Genomic DNA, 21,233 nt, shown 5'->3' with positions numbered 1-21,233 from the left:
CAACAATATATATGGACAGGCTATTTTCAGTTGCACACATTGGTACATCAATATATCAATATTGTGCATTTATAAGTGAACAAAATCATAAAGATAGGTGTGTAAACACATTTCACTAGTCCCATACCTGCAGAAGGAAATGGAGAGTGCAATAGAGTAATTTCTTGTACCTGATAACAACACAAAACAAGCTAATATGGATTCATGGTATGCGGTTTCTATTTTTGAGAACAGGTACATATGTTTTTCAAACAAGAACCATGGCAAGCATGACATTTTGGACTAATTATTATTCTTCTTATTTATTTCCTTATTAGTTCCATCTGTTTTTCAGTCTCAAATAAGCACAGCTTTGACATCCATGACCCATCCCAAAAGAAAAGAAGGGGCAAAACAAAATGATTGGGACATAGAAGACCTCTCTTTTATAGCTTTTTCTCAGTATGTTTTTTTCTACAATCAACTTCTCAGGGTCAGGGACCACGAACACAACTAGTAAAAACATGCCTTTCAGAAGGACAACAACCTAAAGTGGTGTGTACTGGAAAATAATCACACAATCGAAACTTTGAAAACATTCCTTCCAAATAGCATCCATTTCCTAACTCACTGATCATATACTAAAATAGTAACAAAGTGTATCTTATGGAGGAATCAACAATGCCACTTTAGCAGTTCATCTTTATATTGGTTTTAACAGCTGAAAAGAAGTGCGCCATGGAGAAGACTTGAAGTTTTCTTTTGAATTTGTAACAGCATGATATTATCATATTACAAAATCATGTGGTACATAAGAGTCATATAAATCTTTTTACACCTAATCCACAAAAGCATAGACCCTTCGGATAATTGTTAACGATGAAAAGGGTAACAAAAGCTGGTGCAAAACAGGAATGCCATGAGTTCCAACTATCCAATGTTACTGAAAGAATTTCCTATATGGACATGCTACATGCAAAATTTATATAATAATAGTGTACCAAATGAACAACTTCTCTTACAGAGTAGGAACCACTGGGCCGATTGACAGCTTCAGAAAGATCCCAAAATGTATTCATATTTGCCATCTTTGATTGAAGATCACCAAATTTATACTCACATCTATCAGGACAGCAGAAATCGAGCCCAGATGCCAGCACCAGCTTTCCTTGTGAAGAATAAAAGAATAAATAGCAACATCAGCTAGTTGAATACATGAGGAGGTACAAGTCCTTCATCCATGTGATCTCCTCCTGTTATGTGGGGAAGGAGGAACACCCTCAAAGAAATCACCCACAGCTATCTCAAGGTCCTCAACAGAGTACTTAATGTACAGCTCTGGATGCTTCCCATTCTCTATATGATGTCGAAACCTGCCAAGGAATGACCGGTATGCTGGCAGCAGCTTCTCAGCAATTGAGATCCTGAGCTCCTCCCTCAGCTGGTTATCTGGCACACACCACCCTGACTGCACCCTATGTGCATCCTCAAATGCAGCATTGAAGGATTTGAACCGCTCCCGCAGCGCCGACTTGGATATCCCTGACGAAAAGCCACCACTTACATGGAGCCCCTCATCACGCAGACAATTCAAGATCTTCAGCCATGAGGTGCGCTGGTAGTTTGTGGCCGCCACTGTGAACTTGCCAGTAAGCCGTTTCAAGTAATCATCACCGATCATGCCCCAGAGATCTGGCGAATCTTTCACCTTGTGTACAATGTAGTGTACATTGTTCATCATGAACAGATGCGAGAGAGCTGGATCCTTGTAGAGTGCCGCCTTGCCCTCCAGGTTGTGTTCAAGAACAACAATGATCCAGACAATGTGAGAGGCAAGCGGTAACCGGTTCTCAAGCTCAGGGAGCTCGAGGTCGGCCAAGGACGGCGCGAGCTCATTGCCCTCAGCAGAAAGACGGGCACTAGCTGATGGACGCGATATGATGAGCTCGGAGAGGGTGACCTTGTAGTCGCAAATGAGGCTGCTATAGTTCATCACATACCGAGTGAGCGGGTGGATGGTACCGCCAGGCACCGCGGTCTTGGGCGGGTCGCGGAGCACGGCGTTCTCGAACTCGGAGAGTATCCCTCTGACGGCATCGGCGAGGCGCGACCGGATCTCAACGGCCTGCACGTATATGGACTCGGCGACCTTGGAGGCGGCGAAGATGTCGGAGACGTCGGGGAGGAGGTCCGAGAGCGCGTCGTGGAGGTCTATGATCTTGAAGAGCTTCTCAGGGGAGCGGCGGCCGATGCTGATGGCCTCGGCGAAGCCGAAGAGCTGCAGCGCGGCGCCCTTGACGGCCTCAGCGAAGGGGGTGTCGTGCGTGGCGGGCGCTGAGGCGGCGGAGATGGTGGCGCTGGAGATGGGAAGGTCGTGGAAGATGTGGAAGCAGAGGCGGCGCTCGCTGGCGAAGACGCCGCGGACGGCGGCGCGGGCGGCGCGGATCCACCGGCGGATCTTGGCCTCGAGCGCGTCCCACTCGAGGCGCTGGACGTCGCCGATGCTGAGGCGCTCGACGCCGAGCCGGCGCAGGGAGGCGTCGACGGCGGGCTTGCGGACGGAGGCGTACACCTGCGCGCACTCGCGGCCGTACCCGGCGGCGGCCATGCGGGACGCGATGGCGCGGAGGTCGGCGACGGCGTCGTCGGGCAGCAGGTCGATCTCCCGGATGCTCCGGAGCGAGCGGTAGGCGGTGCTGCGGCGGCCGATGGAGGAGGACACGGAGTCGTCCTCGTCGGCGGCGGCGGGGAGGTCGGCGGAGGAGGCGGAGTTGGAGCGGTCGCTGTTGATGGAGAGCGAGCTGAGGTCGGCGAGCGCCTCGATCTCGAGGTCGAGGGCGCGCGACGACAGCACGTGGCGGAACTCGTCCTCGAGCCGCGCCATGGCGACCTGCACGGCGCCGCTCCCCGACGCGGAGGACGACGAGAGGCGGCGCGGGCTGCCGACGGCCGCGGGCGACGGCGGCGCGAGGCGGCGAAGGTCGTCGACGGCGCGGAGGAACCGGTCGGCCTCGGCCCGGTCCCCGCCGCCGTCGAACAGCATCGGCTCGTCCGCGCCGGCGCCCGCCGAGGCCGAGTCCCACCGCATCACCACCCGCTCCGCCGCCTCCAGCTCCGCGGCCGATCCGTCCATGGCTGGCAAGCTGGGTTGACTCCTCGCCTCCACCACCACCACCTCCTCTTCTTCCTCTCCCTCGATCCGAAGCTGGCCTGGCTGGCTGGCTGGCTGGCTCTGCCGCGGCGGCGCGAATCCGGGAAGCCGCACGTGTGGGCGCGCGCGCGTGGGTGTGCGCGATGGCGCACGGGGCAGGGGCAGAGGGGGAAGTGATATAGAAGTGGAGGCGACGCGAGGCGAGCTGGCTCCACTCTGTGCTGCTGCTCTGCTCAGCTCAGCTAAGCTCCGGTCGCGCGAGACAGGCAAGCAAGCGCAAAGCCGGTTCGTTAAGTTTCTGCGTGCTCGGCGGTGATTGTGAACTTCTTTTTGTTTGGACTCGCGACGACCAGAGAGCGAGAGGCACGAGCCCACGACCTTTCCTCTTTTTTTTTTTTCTTTTCTTTCTTTCTTTCTTTCTTTTATTTATCCAAAACCTTACTTCTTTATATGATTTGTATAGCAAAAAAAAAAAAGAGCCAATACCTCATTACTCATGCAGATAGTTTCCCAAAGTCTTCTCACAAAATGGTTCTAGAAATTTGTTTTACATAGAGCATTTTTTAACAAATTTATAAACCTTTTCATAAAAGAGATTTAAAAATCACAGAATTGAAATCTAAGAAGAGTTCTTTTGTATAAATTTATTTTTAAAACTCAACAGTTATTCTAGTGTTAACTTCATATTTTTAGCTTGCTCAATATCATGGTCCATAAAAATAGTCATCATCTGCAAATTGTAGGATAGATAATCCTTCTTCCACTAAGTGAGGAATGGCACCTTTTAATTTGGCCACCATCGTTAGCCCTGACAATGATAGTAGCTATCATATTCACAACTATATTAAATAGAATTGGGGGTTAGGAATCACCTTGCCTAAGATCCTTCATCGTTTGCGCCTTAGCTGATCATTAACCTAGTCCCATCACCTCTTTGAGCAAAAGATTTCATATAATTACACCAAGTTTTGGGAAAACCTTTTATTTTAAAGATTTGTTGCTAAAAATCTCAATTTAACTTTATCAATAGTTTTCTAAAAAACAATCTTGAACATCCTATCAAGCATTTCAAGGGCGTCAATTTTGAAAAAAAAGAGTTTATTTTCATCCATCTTCATATGCAAAAGTTATGCATTATTTTTTAATGTAACTATTTATAAAATTGTCATATGCATATATCTGAAAATTGATTTTAGAGACGGACACTTAGAATGACCACCTTTGTTAATAGTGGTTTTTAGAGATGAACATCTTAATCTTAAGATATTCACCTTTGAAAACTAATTTGTAGATGTATATATCCTGAGATGACTGCCTCTGTTAATCGACCTATAGAGACAGGCGTCCTAAAGTAGCTATTTCTATTAATCGATGATTGTCATAAGACGTCCATCTCCCCTGATCATTTATGGAGGTGATCACTAGATGTGCTTGCCTCTATTAATAATCAGAGAGGTTGTCTCCTAAAATCATTTTTTATAAAGTAACGTCTTTTAATTATTTTATCATATTATTATTGAACATGATTTGTTCTAACTTTTATGAGCATGAATCCAGGTCACGTACGGAACATAGGGGGCACAAAGATAGGATTGTTGTATCAAAATTGGATTAGATTTATTGACATGTGGAGAATGGCTCTGAGGTGATGAGTTTCTAGAAGCGTTAGAAGAAGAATTTTCGCTCTCTTCAATATTCTACTAGAAAAGACTTTCACTACTAAACTATTATTGTCGTTATTTTGGAACCGAAAGTGATAGAGCACCACTGCCGAATCATGGTTTCATCCGGAATAATGATGGGTCCACCTATCACTGCCGGTGTGATAATTCACTTTATATTTCGACTGAGAAGATCATTTCACTATCACTACATCATGTGTTATACAGGGGATGATCTAGGCCCTGGGCTAGGGGGGTTGTAGCCCAGGGTGCAGCCCAAATTTCCTATAAACAAGTCTTCGAAGCCCATAGAAGTCCCCGATATTTAGCCCAAGATAACTCATTCTGCAACCAGTCCAAACAATTCTTTACTAATTACTTAATTAGCCCCTGGATGGTGATTATAAATCCGCCCCAGCCGTTATACATTGGTGTAGAATTTTTATTTCTACTACATCATACATCAGCAACGCCTTTGGATGGTAGCTAGGGGCAGAGACACACTAGTGTTGTATGGATCTCATCTCAGAACGTCACTCGGAGTGCCAGCCATGTCACTCAGGACCAGGCCCGGTGCGCTGAATCGAGGTGGTTTGGCCGCCCAAGGCTTGTTAGCGGCATAGTTTATTGGCGCGACAGTGAGATCGGCGTACGCCCGGCCGGGGCTGTCCTCGCGTTGTACTCTCGTGCTGCATGCGGGCTTGCTTGCATGGCCTCGATCAGCCCGGGGGGGCAAAGCAGCAGGCTGATGCGATCCTGCTCTGAGCGCTTCTCGATCGACTCGATCGAGCACCGCCAGCGCTCTTCTGCTCGTGCACAGAACCTAGGCACAGGCAGGCAGCATAGACAATGGTAAAAAGAAATGTTTAGGAGAGGGCTATCTGTTATAATCATTGTTAATTAACAGAGTAATTATCTCCGAGAGGTGATGGTGCCGTCAATTATTCGCCACTGATCTTATCGCAGGGGGGATGGTTTAGTTTAGTTTAGTTTATCTGCGTTTGCATGTGAGGTGACAACTCATCGAGGTTCAGAGTGATCTAGCGGCGTGTCATTTTCCAAAGCCTTGTCAGCTTCGTGTCGCTGTAAGAGCCGGTAAAATCTCGTTCACTACCGGCTAGTAGGTCAAATGCATGCGCTGTGTTCTGTCTCTGATTACTACGTACTAGCTAGAGTTTATGGGTTCATCATGCAGATTCACTCATTCAGGCAGCTGTGGACCTTGGTTTTTGCTTCAGGCCCTGTTTAGATTATAGATGAAAATTTTTTGGATGTCACATCGAATATGTCAGAAGGATGTCGGGAGAGGTCTTTAGAAACTAATAAAAAACAAATTACATAGCTCGTTAGAAAACTGCAAGACAAATCTATTAAGCATAATTAATCTATCACTAGCACATATGGGTTACTGTAGCACTTAAGGCTAATCGCACTTAAGGCTAATCATAAAGTAACTAGGCTTAAAAGATTTGTCTCGTAATTTTCAACTAAACTGTGTAATTAGTTTATTTTTTTATCTATATTTAATGTTTTATGCATGTGTCCAAATATTCGATGGGATGGATAAAAAAAATTTTGGTGGAGAACTAAACATGGCCTCATTCTTTAACCTCACGCATGGCATATACTGCATGAACACGGGAGCGTGAGAGCCCAGAGAGCGAGGCAGAGATCTTCAGGGATCAAAGGTCCTACCAAGATCATGGGCGACTGTACCAGTGTGCTCTGTAAAGGAACAAATGCACTGAATGCTTGCAAATCTGATCCCTTCTCGCTCGATCGCGGCCGTCCTTAATCCGTATGCCTTGGAGCGAGTTATGGGCCTACGGAGGTACACCGCATGCCACTGTTCCCCTCGAAAAAGAAAACCCCCTCTCCCTACCATTGATGATATACAGCTTGTTTGCTTAAGATTATCTATCTAATTTCATTCAGCACTGTTTTCTTTTCTCATAATAAATCAGCGAATAATTATGCGACACACAGGATAGCAATTGGCAAGGGCACCAGATTAGTACGCCATCATCTCTGATGAGTGATGACTGATCTAAACATTGTTTCCTTTAAGCTAGCTTCTTTCTGAGACCAGTGATTCTCATGCGTCCACGCATCCGTCGGCAACGAGATGACAACCATGTGGCCGGCGGTCTCAAGTCCTAATTCCTAATCAATCGGGTCTCTACAGAAAACGCCTGCATGCAGCTAGGCCGGGATTATTCGTTGCTGAAACATGTCCGGGACACGACGCCTCCGCCTGTCTTTCCGTTGTTTGACAAGAGGCATCTCTCCAGTGTATTACGTGTGTCTTGCTGTGCGAACAAATGGAAGCTCGCTCAGCGGCAGACTAGCTACCTAGTGTGTAGCAACATGCTACTGATGACTGTTCCATGCTGTAGTGCTGGAGGTCAGGCATTATTCTGTTTTTTTTATTTATTTTAGAGAGCATGCATGCATGCACCATTTCATTCGGGGCATAGACACACAGCTAGCACGGTTCACCACCTAGCATTCAGCTAGCTAGCTGACAGCTCCTGGCGTCTAGGATTTTTCATTTCTTGTTTTCTTTTTTTTTCTTAGGCCTTTAGTTTCCGAGAAATTTTGTAAATTTTTTTCAGATTTCTCATCACATCAAATCTTACGGCTCATACATGTAGCATTAAATATAGATTAAAAAACAACTAATTACACAGTTTATATGTAATTTACGAGACGAATCTTTTTGAGCCTAGTTAGTCTATAATTAGACAATATTTATCAAATATAAACGAAAGTACTGTCATATCTATTTTGTAAAAAAATGTAACTAAATGAACACGGCTTCACATGTATTTAATGTTTTCAGGGTCTTTCCTGTCTTTCATCGTACTAGATCATCCAATCGCTCAGGAACCTTCGCAACAGGAGCTACTCTTCTATGTGTTATCCATGAGAACCATTTGCTTTGGAGGTCGTAGCGTAGTACTTCCTCCATCTAAAATTATAATACGTTTGATTTTTTCATCTCGATCTCATTCAAAAAAATTATGCAAATATAGTCAAATTTAATTATTCGTGAAGAACCTTGATTAATAAACCAAGCCACGACAAATGAAGTGATATTTTACACAATTTTTTTGAATAAGACAAGTAATCAAAGTTGGTGTTAAAAAAGTTAAACATCTTATAATTTGAGATGGATTGAGTACATAATTCATTCACTGTTACTAGCTGGCAAAACGTACAAAATGCAGTTTGAGGGTCTGTTTGGAACTAATAACTACTCTCTCCATACCAAATTATAGTCATTTGAACTTTTTTGTGAGATACTTTGCCTCTCAAAGAGTTAAAATGACTTATAATTTAGAACAGAGTGAGTCCAATAGAAAAGACAAATCCCACAGGAAGATAGGTTTGTAGTGTAGCAAAACAGAGAAATGGCAAATATAGTTCATTTCATTCAGCATCAAGCGCCTTTGCTGAAATAGTCCATTTCCAATTTTCCATCATTCCGTTCTCAATGGACAAAAAAGAATTGATATTAGTACTTTCTTAAATTTTTACATTAGATGCTCGACACCCATGCAAAGATATAGTTGGCCATGCAGCTCGTGACCCGTTGGCCCGCCATTTTGGCTCGGCCTGAGCTCGGCCCGACCCGACGGCTACCGGGCCCAGGCCGGCACAGCCCGAGGCACCAGGTCGTGCCTGGGCCGCCACCGTGGTCGTGGCACGGCTCAGGCACGGCCCGACGGCCCGGTGCTTAATGGGCTAGTAAAAAATGTAGCCTGCTAATTCTTAAAAAAAAAAGAAATGTAAGGCCTAGTAAGAAATGTAGTCTGCTAATTTAAAAAAAAGAAATATAGGCCTGCTAGCCTGCTACTGGCCCATCCAGCCATCCTGCTGGCCTGCTATAGCATCAGGCACGAGCTTGGTCTGGTGGCCCGCCGTGCCTTCGGGCCGTGCCTTGGGCCATACCTCCGACACGAGGCACGGTGATGGCACGACACGACCGGCACGACGGCACGGCGCGGCACGATGTAGATAAGGCACGACACGCCGTGCCGGCACGACCCCATGGTCACCTATATGCAAAGAGAGGAAATCGATTTGATTCGAGTAAAATATTTTTATGCCCCACCATGAAGGCATCAAGCCATATTTTTTTAAGATGATTTATAAGAATATATACCTAAGTAAGATCTTTTGGAGGGCGTTCTTTGTTTTTTTCCTTTTTTAATAAAAACTGATAAGGAACATTTTGGGAAACTTTTTTCCTCCATTTCTTTTGAATAATGTGACAATGAACGCCTATGGCGTCGACAGTGAGCGCACAAACAGCAAAATGACTGATTATTATAAATATGGCAAAATAGCCATTTTAGTCCCTCAACTATTATTCAAGGCTCAATTTCATCTCTGAACTTTCAAAACGTCTGTTTTAGTCCTCAACCTCTACTATTAGACTCAATTTCATCCTAGAACTATGAACATGATCGTTTTAATCCTCAAACTTAGTTGTTTGAGCTCAATTTCATTTAAAAACTATCAAAGTGTATTTTATTCTGTAAACTTTTATTTTTAACTCGACTTTGTCTATGTTGTACATGAAACGCTGCACTATTACACATGATTAGCTCCAGCGATTCAAGATAGAAAAATAATATTTATCTAAAAACTCTTTCGTGGCCATTCATAATTCCAAGTTGTTATTTTTAGTATTACCTTATAATTGTACCATATATATATATATATATACAACCAAATTGATATTTGTGGGAGCAACTATAGTTGCATCGAACACTATTTATTCTTCAAGAATACATGGATATATTGAAATAATAGCAGATCTATAATTTTGATAATTTATGGATGAAATTGTGCCAAAATATAATGTTTTCTTTTCAAATAGACAAAATTGAGTTCGAAATAGAAGTTAAATGCAGTTTAATAGTTTATGGATGAAATTGAGCTTAAAATGCAAAATTTAAGGACTGAAACAATCATCTTCATAATTATAGGATGAAATTGAGCCTAAAACTAAAGTTTGAGAACCTAAATGGCCGTTTTAAAAGTTTAGGGATGAAACTGAGCCTCGAGTAATAGTTGAGGGACCAAAATGATTATTGTGCCTATAAATATTATATATGGTAAGAATAAGATACACAAATGCGAATATTGGGGTTTGTCGAGTAATGTTTTTTATTATCATAATCACAACATAACTTGTTGTTCAGAATGTATATACGCCTATCACTTTGGGAGATATTTTCCGTTTCTTTTAAATAATTTGACAAGTGAACACCCAAAAAGTTGCAGATCTCTAGACTGCACGGGCAACCAGTTTAAACAACTCTATGATGTCAACTTGTGCTGCTTATAATAGAACACAGTTTTTATGTTGTGTTTCATTTGCATTACTAAAATGGAGGAAAATAAAGTTGTCATGCTAGCTAGTTGGATCAGCAATGTTTAGGTAGCGCATGGGCAGGTATATATTTGCAAGATATGCAAGAGCATTGGGTTGACTTTTTGTGTCGCAGCGGTTCATTTTTAAATATTACCTGTGCATACACCGCACAGCGCACATGCCGTTTGTTAAAACAGCATTAGAAAATCTTCTTCCTGAGATCTATATTCCATTTAGAAATATCTACTGCCACTGTATTAAATTTCCTTGATGATGGAAGAAACAGTCAGAGTGGTAATGCAGTATACTGGAGACAGTTGTGTTGGCCATTTATCAGCTTCTTGATCGGTAGATAAACGTCCAGGTTCCAATAATTTGAATCTGAAATCACGAAAATACCTGATGATCTCTTGCTTTTTAGAGTTAATCTGGTGATCTGACGTTAGCATGGGATGCATTCATTTGTATGAACATCATGTCCTTGTTGAAACGAGCAGCTTTTAGCTTGATTGTGAAACGTTAGTATCATGGGCACTGCTGACTGCTGATTATTTCAGATAAGTCGTACGACATGACCTCACTTGATCTTGTAAACATCTTAAGACCCATGATCAGTACCATCCAACAGGTTGCCATCAGATTTGATTTCTTGTTACCTTGCTATTGATCTTATCACACAACTAATTAGCTGGCAGGTTGGAGCCGGAGCTGGCATTTTTTTAAAAGGAATGATTCTCCTTTGGACTGCATGCTTGATTGGAAGAAGATTTTGCATTATTTTCCTGTGAAAAATTTTAGCTGCAGGCATCTTAAGGCTGCTATCTGGTATCTATCCTCAGATTTTGCAAGCGACTAAGTCTGCAGTACTGAAAGATTTGTTCCTGAAATAATTGAAGAAGGTACACAAATGCTTGTTTTTTATAAGCAATAGTACGCCTATCAAAGCTTAAAGTTTTAGAAATTGATGATACCTTGAAAGATCTCAAATGTTATGCTCCAGGATTTAGAATTTATGGTTCTGAAAATGGTAGTGAGTTTGTGGTTGCTGCTGAATGTGGTTGGTGTCTCATCGATAAAGCTGTAAAGTTGGTGTACTTGAAAAATCATTGGGGGTTTTCCCATCAGGACTAATTGTGCAAAATTTTCGACAAGCATAGTCCTTAAAAGTTTTACCCGACTGAAATGTACTTCTTCTTTTTTTATAGTGAACTGAAAAGTTCAGAAGTTCAAGTTGCCAGAAGCAATTTTCTGGCAAATAAAAAGAGCAAACAGAAGTCTATGTCTGTAGATGGGACAAGAGATGAACAGGGGAAAATTTTCCTGTTTTTGTTGATTCCATTGTAGACCAACTATTCCACTGATTTGCAAAAGATGAGGATCTTGCTTTTTGTATGTACAATCCTCTTCAAAAGATTACGTTATGGTTTTCTCCATATAACTAACTGTTTCTGAACTGAACTTTGAGGCGACGTTTTGCTCCTTGTTGCAAGCAAGATCATCTGATGAAATCAGTTCAGAAACTGTAGGCTTTTATATATACACACACGTATTGAATCAGTTACAATGCCAAAGATTCAGAAGAAGTGCGGACTTGATCGACAGCTCTCGGAGGAGGAGCAACAAAAAATGCGAGAGGAACGAAGCACGCGCAGCGCAGGCATACTCTCCTTGCAATCTAAACAAAGCCTCTAATCAACATCTCCTTCCTGTGTCTCGATCTCGACCGGCCGCAGCCTGCCGTCGTCACTCCGTCTGTGCTTTGCCCCTGTACGGCTTGAGGATCTGGAACGAGCAGAGCAGGCTGGCGTCGACGTTCATCAGCGCGCCGGCGTTGTTGAACTCGCCGCAGTAGTTGGGCGCCGAGAATATGGTCACCAGCTGCCGGTCGGCGAAGAACTCGTACCCGTCCTCCACGACCTGTTGTTGGCAATGGCAATGGCATTGCCAATTTGCCATGGCAAGAAATGAGCTGTGATGAGTCGATCGACGAGCAGGCTGGTTCTGCATGCAATTGCAATCAGCCAGGAGGACGGAGGCTTGCCTGGTGGGCGCGGCAGACGAGGTCGAGGTCCTGCTTGTTCAAGAACTCGGTGACCTTGTCGGCGCCGAAGGTGAAGGAGACGCCGCGGTCGTTGTCGCCCCAGCCGGAGCTGTCGCGGTCGGGGTCGGACCAGAGGAGGTCGCAGAGGAGGCCCTGGTCGGGGACGTCGACGGGGCGCTGGATCTCCCTGATCCGGTTGAGGTTGTCGAGGTCCGGGGAGAGGCCGCCGTGCATGCAGAGGATCTTGTCGTCGATGACGGCGGCGACGGGCAGGCAGTTGAAGCAGTCGGTGAAGAGCTTCCAGAGGCGGACGCTGAAGCGGCGCTTGCACTCGTCGTAGAAGCCGTAGATGCGGTTGATGGAGGCGCACTCGTGGTTGCCCCGCAGCAGGAAGAAGTTGTCCGGGTACCGGATCTTGTACGCCAGCAGCAGGCAGATGGTCTCGATGCTCTGCTTCCCGCGGTCCACGTAGTCGCCGAGGAACAGGTAGTTGGCCGTCGGCGGCAGGCCGCCGTACTCGAACAGCCGCAGCAGGTCCGAGAACTGCCCGTGGATGTCACCTGCAAGCATGCATGCATACATGCGCGCAGATCGATCATATCAGCAATGGCGGCATTGGCATGTGCATCGCCGACCGACCACCGCCGGCAACGAGGACACGCACGCATGCTTGCTCACCGCAGACGTTGATGGGGGCCTCCAGCTCCAGGAGGTTGGGCTGGGAGAGGAAGACCTCCTTGGCGGTGACGCAGAGGTGCCGGATCTCGGGCTCCGTCAGCTGCACCGCCTTCTTCCCCGTCACCTTGTGCTTCTTGCCGTCCAGCAGCCGCCGTATGAGATCCTCCACCGTGCCCCCGTCCATGGCGCGCGTATACCCCTACCACCAGCAGCGACGTGCGTACGAGCCTCTCTCTCTCGTCCTTGGTCCAGGTCCAACCAGCAGGCAGCAGGCAGCCTTGCCTTCTTGGCCGGGGGGGGGTGCACAGGACAGAGAGGAGGACGACGCCGACGAGGGTGGTGGGTGGGGCACGGACGGGACGGGGGGGCCAGCGAGAGAAACCCGCGTGTCGGGTTGTGTTCACCTCGGTTTTCGTTCGATGCCGAGCAAACGCTTGGTTTCCGACGACTTGCCAAATCGGGATGGGTGGCGAATGTGAAGAACGAAGCTCTGGGCCGAGCCGTTTGTTCTTGTTGGACCAAGTTGGAGCCTCAAATAGGCCAAGAGGTACACGGACTATGTTTGGGCTGGGCTCATATTCTCTCACGTCAAGCTGAGTTTGCAATTCAAATCTTAACAAACTACGCTTCCTTATCCGTTAATCGTTATTGTCAAGTAAGCCCAAGATAAGGGTGATGGGCTCGTGGCTGATGGGGACGAGTGCGGTCGGTAATACCGTGCGGCCTGCCAACGGTTTGGTCCATGTTCGAGAGGACAATTGACGGGCTTGAATGTTGGACGACACAGACGTGGCACCCATACGAGGAACGATCTCCATGTTGTGTATCCAACCACGTGGCACTCTACCTAGCTAGTGACGACAAGCAACCGAATCTCGAGATCAAAATCTTATGCCACTTGCTTGTAAGCAATAGAGCAGTAGTAACAGAGTAGCATGAAGTAGATAGGTAGGGATTCAAGTATGGTTTACAGAGGTAACTTGGAATTATATAATAAATTCCACTCGATTTGTTTGGGTTGTATTCAGTATCAGGTGTGGTGCTGATATTGCACTCATTGGTTTGCTCTCTACTACATTTGTTTTTACATCCCATAATTGTACTTGTTTATTAGTAGCTTACGTACCTGGGCGGATACACCGGATATTCATATTCCATGAATACCCAATTTTTTATACATTAAGTATATATATAGATATATTTATATATATGTATATCAAATATATTAGCATTTCTATATTTAGCAAATAAAATTTCTCTCTCATTCTTTTTAATCTATCCTTGTATTTATTTTTTCACATAGGTTCTATGTTAGCTCAATTACCGAAATTATTCTATTTTATTGTTTCTGCAAATGAGAACCTAATTATTTATTTTCAGACCACATACATATTGACTCATGCCACCAAATATTAGTACAAATCATATCTTGTTTCTAAACTCTTTTTCCAAGATAAATCGGAATATACACATGGCAACATGTATAATAAAAGTATTTTTTTTCATGTGAGTGAACGAGACATGAGTGAGAGATTCCATAATCCTCAATCCTAAATCTCTAACCCTAGCCGACCAGGCATGATGTGGTGGTAGCACTGCTGGTTCCCAGTGTCCTAAGCTCCTGGCAGCGCGGGACGTACGTGCAGTGTGGGCGCGGCCTCCATCTCTATGTTGTGCCTACATGGCGACTGGCGAGGACGCACGTCGGTCATGAGGTTAGAGATAACAGCTAAGTGACGACTCACCAGACACTAGCAAGGGAATACCCAAGACTCAAATCCTGGCCCCGCCACTGCTTACGTAGCATTAGCTCTCTTGTGAGTAGAGTAGTTTAGTTGCTTTCTTGTGTAGCTCACTAGTTCTACTCTTGCCTCTAGTAGCTTGTTTGGTTTAGTTGTATTAGCTAAACTTGCTACAAGACTTATGTAGGCGGCCTTGCTTTCTAGTGTATAGGCTAGGAAAGTAGTGGCTATTAGTACTCTTTTGTACTAATTGATTAAGTTACCTAGTGTCCTTGTCATTATAGAGAAATTTAATAGACTATTTACCCCATCTAGCGATCTATAGATCCTTTCAATGAGGCACCAACACATCAAAGATAGGGTTGCTGAAAGGATCTGTGGGTGCTCACCTAGGAATATGATTTAAGTTTAAAACTAGACACCTAATTCACCCAACTCTTGGGTGCTCACAGGTCCTTTCAACCATAGGACTCACAAATGTCATCCAAAGGGTATCTTGGGGAGCAAGAGCTAATTTCCAGAAGGTTCAAGAATGGCTAGGACATGGTGTTGTCTATGATGGAGACATGATAGGAGAGAAAGGAGATCTGAGGAGAGATAATGGGTGGCTGATGTGTGGGTCCTCCCATAGGATCTAGCTATTGGCACAAGAGTGTGGAAAGAAGAAAACAACAACATTGTGAGGTCGTCGTGGGCCGAAGCCTAATGGCTTTGCAGATTCGACCAACTTAGGAGGAAGAGAGGGAAAAGGGTAAGGAAAGGGAAAGTGGGCTAGCAGTATGGGTTTTATGGGCCAAATTCCGTTTGAGCATGTGATTCAACAAAGAAGGTTTTCCTTTTATCTAAACTAGAAAAATACACCACATGTTGTACCATTGTATGTATAATATGATGCCAAATGGGTAAGCTAATGGAAGAATCAAACGAAACACTCATAGCATATTAGACAGAATTATAGGATAATGTGATGGCCAAACAAATAGTACAACATGGATGCCTTGTATGTTGATAGAGTGAAAATAGTAATTGCATTTTGTGTAAGATGTTGTAGCACTTATTAGGAAGACGATATGGCACTTAGTGGAGTATGACATGTAGATAGCTTGTATGTGGAGATTGAAAGATAGTGGGGTTTGCTTTTATACAAGATATAGATATAGCTTAATTTTCTAAAATATTTTTGCTAAGTTTGAATTATATTTCAATATCGACCTTGCATACTCATTCATGAAACTAAAATGGACCCAAATCATAGTAGGAAAAATGTAGCTCACTTGTACATATGTATAAGTTAGTTTAGGAAGTTAATCTTGAAGAGAGGGAAGAAAGGAGTTACTTAAGGATTAAAGTAGCTTTTGTTTGGATTTGATTTTGATGTCAATTCCAAACATAAGCTCATGCACTTTTTAGGTTTTTTTTGGAGACGATTCACCTCGGAAACATGTCTTAAGGTTCGGGCTTAGAAACAAAACATATCTGAAAGTAGAATTGGTGTAAAAATCTTAGTATCTTGAAAGAGGTTTTTTTGGTAAAGACAAAACAATTCACATAGTTAAGTTAAACATTCACGAGGTCTTGGTTTATGGTTTCGAGAGCGAACAAGGTTGTTTGCAAACCCCAAAACAAATAGAAACTGTTTTGAGCACCCCATACTTGTGCTAGATTGAAACTCAAAATCCTTTGAAAAAGGTTTTGCTTCACAAAAAATCAAGAATTTTAATTTGTAAGGAAAGGTGTGTGAAATGGTTTTGCATTAGAAAAGACATAATTTGAGTGTGAGCTCTATTTTTATATATTAATTATCTATATATAAAACATAGGTTTAAACTTCTTTCAACATATCCTTCCAAAATAGGGTTAGATTTTTTCTAAGAAAATTTCCAAATGACAAACAAATGCAAGTTTTCTTGCTTCAAGTTCCTTCACTATAGACCAAAACGTACAACTTGGTTCAGAAAGAGTTTGAAAACAATATTAATTCAAAAAAGGTTTTGGCTCAAAATCAAAAGCCTTCCATGATTTTGTTTTTGTTGTCACTCTTCTGAAATAATTTTTGAAACAAATATTTTGAGTCAAAATTGGAACAAGATAAGATGGGAAGTTTTACTTAAGTTGGGTATGATCTAAATGCAAGCACAAGTTAAAAAATTAAGAACTTCATATTTTTACTATCTAATAACTTAGTACAATAGTCTAGGATGTTACAGCGGACATAGGAATTTTGAGTGTCTCAAGGGGGTCTCCATCCGTGGTAGGAGTGGAAAATGCAGCAAAATCATCTCATTGTCATCCTAGAGTGTAAGTGGGTCACGAGATGGTCTTGTATTAAAATCAGTTTGGCCAGAAGCAGGGACGGATTAGGATGATGCAGAGGGTGGATTCCATCCGTCCCTCTACCAACATGAACATAGTATAGGCCCCCATAAGTTTTGGATATAGGTGGAGTAGAAGAAAACAAAGGGGAGAGAGAGAGAGAGAGAGAGAGGGAGAGAAGAAGAAGAAGAATTAAAAAAGGAAAAGAAAAAGAGGAGAGGTGGCTGATCCTCTCCTATATTATTAGGTTGCGTTCGCCACTGATAGAAAAGGTTTTTCAATAGACGAAAAACCCTATTCATCATCAGCATTTCATTATGGCACAAACTAAAAAAAAATTAGGTTGGGATCACGATTTTGCGCTCTTCCCTCCCTCGAACCAACATGGAAGCACAGCATATAACTTCTCTTAGGGCTTCTCCAGTGGGAAGAAAAAAGCGACTCAACATCCTACGTGTCACCAGAATGAGTCGGTTTATCTACTGGAGTATATCAACTCAGGAAGGAAAAACAGAAGAGTCGATGCAAACTTTTGCATCGGTTCATCTGCGGCCATCAACAATAAAAAAATTATTTCTTCATCCGACGAAGGGCCAAGGCTGGCTGGAATCCTCTTTGCTACTGTCCCATCGGAGGGCCCCATGTCCCTGCTCAAGTCGACTCACCACTGCACGATAATAAATCGACTTTTGGATACACCAATTGATCGTGTATGTGGCACTCTCTCTCCTAAATAAATCGACTCACCACTGCGGATGCTCTTAGCCTTTCCACTAGCTAGATTCTGATCTTATTGCTTTTGTGACGAGAGCATGCATTATACTATTTCTCACCATACATTAATTCCTCATGCGATATAAGATCATATGCAGGGCAATAGCCTTAATTTTGTTATAGGGGGCTATAGGGCATGGTGCAGCGTGCACTGTTCCGAGTTTATTGTATGTGAGATCCATTATTAACGAATCAGCTGGCGCCTTTTGAATTAACAAAACCTGACACGAAGCTGTTGTCTTTTGCAGGTAACCCTAGCATGCGTGCTCCGCCAGTAGTGCAGCTTTGCATATTTTACGTTGGTCTTTGGCCCCTTTTATCTTTGGCGTATGCTCGATGGGTCACTGACATTATGGGAGCAATTGAATCTGCTGATCCATGCACAGGTCAGGTTCAAATAGGCATGCTGATGTATGGGTTATGGAGTAAAATACGTACTACGTGCAGTGTTGTTAACTACACACACTAGAAAAACAATAAGTGATTTGAAAACACTAAAAGAGCATGCTTTGCACACCAGGCTTGAGATTATAAAATAACAGGCTTTTCACTAATACAAACAAGCCAATAGGGCAGGTATCTTTAGGCGTCCTGATGACTGCATACCGTTCCAAATAAAAAGTGAGTGATGGCACATGCGTCGGGTAGACAGATACAGCCCAGGGCCGTGTCTTATACGCTACAGCACGCCATTTGATTAGTACTATTAGCTCTGTTCCAATTTATAGATCATTTTAGTATTTCTAGATATACAATTTTTAGTATGTATTTAGGTGCATAGCAAAAGCTATGTATCTAGAAAAAAACAAAATGATCTACAATTTGTGAATAGAGTGTGGTATTAATTTTCTACAACAATTGCACAAAGCTTTGATCCATTATTAGTATAAATCAGAGGGCATAAAACTTCAAATGAAATCTTCCCGTCGCCTCCTTTGCTTTATATTAGAGGACATGGTCTAATCAAATGCTACTTTATTTGTGATTTTGATGATTGGAAAGACAACAGAATCAATTGGACTAAATGTTTATTAGCTTCTAGAGATGCAAGAAAAAACAAGTGTGCAAAAGTCTAGAGAAAAAAACAGAAAAAATAATGAACATTGGAATGATCGATAGTGACATAATTGAATACGCCACACAATTGGGAGTTAGTTTGATGATGAAAACAAAGTCATGACCATTGTGGATGGTCCAGTGATAGAGGAGAAAAGACGTTGACAATCACGAAACAATTAAAAGAACTAGGACTCTCGAAGCTACCGAGCACCAGATATATAGTATGGTGGTAAGTTTAATACATTTGACAATTTGGAGTTCATCCACTGACGAAAAGAGAGGAAACATTATGTAAACTGCAAGCTCGTATGATCCGTTGATGTATGAACATTTGCAATAGACAAATGACGTGGTAGAGTTTGCAATGGCTAGTTCAATAGATGTCACTCATCGTATGGTTTGGTGACACCAAAAATTAGCACCACAACTTTGATTAAAGCAGTTTATGCCAGACTTTGCCAATGGCTAGTTTTTGTTGGAGATGATATAAATACTCCATTCTGTTGAGCATTTGCAGGGTGTTTTAGTCTATTGAAGCCCAAAGAAGATAGTGCAAATGTAGAACACTAAGAGCTTAAAGTTTTTATCTAAGGCTTATGTAGGTGCTTAATGCATGATCTATAGCTTGTTTGGCCTCACATTGAGAGTTTGAGAGGCGGTGCTATGTGCACCTAGTAACATAATCTTGGTGTGCCGGACCCTTAGAGTCTTAGATGATTCGCTGGCAATATTGACAACCCTCTAAGTTTGGTGTAGAGTGTGCCATGGAGACACTATTTATGGGAGACAAGGAGACCTCTTTTGGGGGGGGGGGAGAAGCTCTATGGTGGATGTAATCTTTGTGTCTGGGAGAGTAGTTGGCAAACAAGTGGTAAGCCTCTTGGTGATTTGAGGTGTGCTTGATGTATTTGTTGGTCAGAGCCTAGATGGCGATGTGATCAGGAGGGTTTGGTGGTCGGTATGGTAACTCTTGTGGATCTCTAACTTGGACAGAGGGTTGCCTTTAGCTATCAATACCACCGGATATATCTCGTGCCTCAGAAGTTAAGAAACTATCACTGCCGGTTGATCACTACTACATACATGACTTTCACTACCGGCTGCATCACTGCTGATTTTTGGCTAAAACCGGCAGTGATAGGACCAACCAACATTGATATTCGGGTCTTCACTATTAGTTCATATTACTATTGATTTTAGCCAAGAACCGACAGTGATGTAATATTGGGTCATCATTGTTGGTTTTATCCAAGAACCGATCGTGGTATGCTATAAGAAAACTTCACATATGGTGTCCGATAAAGATGAACTTTATATCATAATTATAGTACTCGATGAGATCTACAACTTTGTAGTTAACTTTTAAATTTGAGATCATTTAGATATCCAAATATACACTACAAGATTGCATAGAGTAAATACCAAATGAGTACCATATGCTCCATAGTTATAATTGAGTGTGGAGTGGTAGTTAAGGATCTCGAATGCAGAAGCGCCTAAAACAAAAGTTATAGATCTCAAAAGGTTATACAACTTTGTTAATTACAACTTTTTTATTTGAAGTTATTCTGATGTCTCTCTATTTGATTCGCAAGATTTCATATAAGTTAAGATCAACTAAGGCCATATGTTCCATGGTCATAAGTAAGTATGTAGTAATATTTAAGGATCTCGGATGAAGTGACCAAAACAAAAGTTGTAGATCTAAAAAAGTTATACAACTTGTAGTTGACAATATTTTCATTTGAAATCATCTATCTAACGAAAATTACGTTTAATTTCTAAAATTTAAAATTTTCAAACAACCAACAATAGAGAAACACCTAAAACAAAAGTTGTAGATCTTAGAAAGTTATACAACTTTGTACTCCCTCCATCCCAAATTATAAGTCATTCCAAGAATCTTCAGAGTCAAAGCATTTCAAGTTTGACCAAATTTATATGGTAGATAATAACATTTATGATATCAACTAAATATCATTAGGTTCTTCATTAATATATTTTTATAATATATCTATTTGATGCCACAAAATTTTGTATTTTTTTATAATTTTGGTCAAACTTGAGATACTTTGACTCTCCAAGAAAACTTATTTAGACCGATCGAGCATTAATTATTGTATCTCTGTGAGCTTGCAATAGTGTAATCTAATCTATACTCTCTCCATCCTAAATACGTTTGACTTTTTTAACCCTAAATTTGTCCACTTATCTTATTAAAAAAAATATACAAACATAGTTAAATTTAAGTCATTCTTGTGAAGAACTTTTATTAATAAACCAAGCCACGACAAAAGAATTAATATTTTACATAAATTTTTGAATAAGACAAGTGGTTAAACTTGGTGTTAAAAAAGTCAAACGTCTTTTAATTTATTTAGGATAGATTGAGTAGATATTTAGTATATATGTATGCTTTTGTGTGCAGCATGTATACACATCTTCTGAA

At 42.5% G+C, this 21,233-nt stretch overlaps 2 protein-coding genes across 2 annotated transcripts; both read right to left on the bottom strand.

Moving 5' to 3' along the window:
- On the bottom strand, nt 735-3,418 carry LOC110437378 (exocyst complex component EXO70B1-like). Its single transcript, XM_021465838.1, has one exon. The coding sequence runs from the start codon at nt 3,110-3,112 to the stop codon at nt 1,214-1,216; it is 1,899 nt and encodes a 632-aa protein (XP_021321513.1). The 5' UTR covers nt 3,113-3,418; the 3' UTR covers nt 735-1,213.
- On the bottom strand, nt 11,649-13,318 carry LOC8078397 (serine/threonine-protein phosphatase PP1 isozyme 2). The gene is made up of 3 exons (XM_002444420.2): nt 12,897-13,318; nt 12,219-12,778; nt 11,649-12,094 (listed from the first exon to the last, which is right to left on the bottom strand). Exons 1-3 carry the CDS (start codon nt 13,078-13,080, stop codon nt 11,921-11,923), a joined length of 918 nt encoding a protein of 305 aa, XP_002444465.1. The 5' UTR covers nt 13,081-13,318; the 3' UTR covers nt 11,649-11,920.

The sequence above is a fragment of the Sorghum bicolor genome, chromosome 7 (assembly GCF_000003195.3).
Source record: "Sorghum bicolor cultivar BTx623 chromosome 7, Sorghum_bicolor_NCBIv3, whole genome shotgun sequence".
Classification (NCBI taxonomy): Eukaryota; Viridiplantae; Streptophyta; class Magnoliopsida; order Poales; family Poaceae; genus Sorghum; species Sorghum bicolor.
This window is presented reverse-complemented; position numbering and strand designations above follow the sequence as displayed.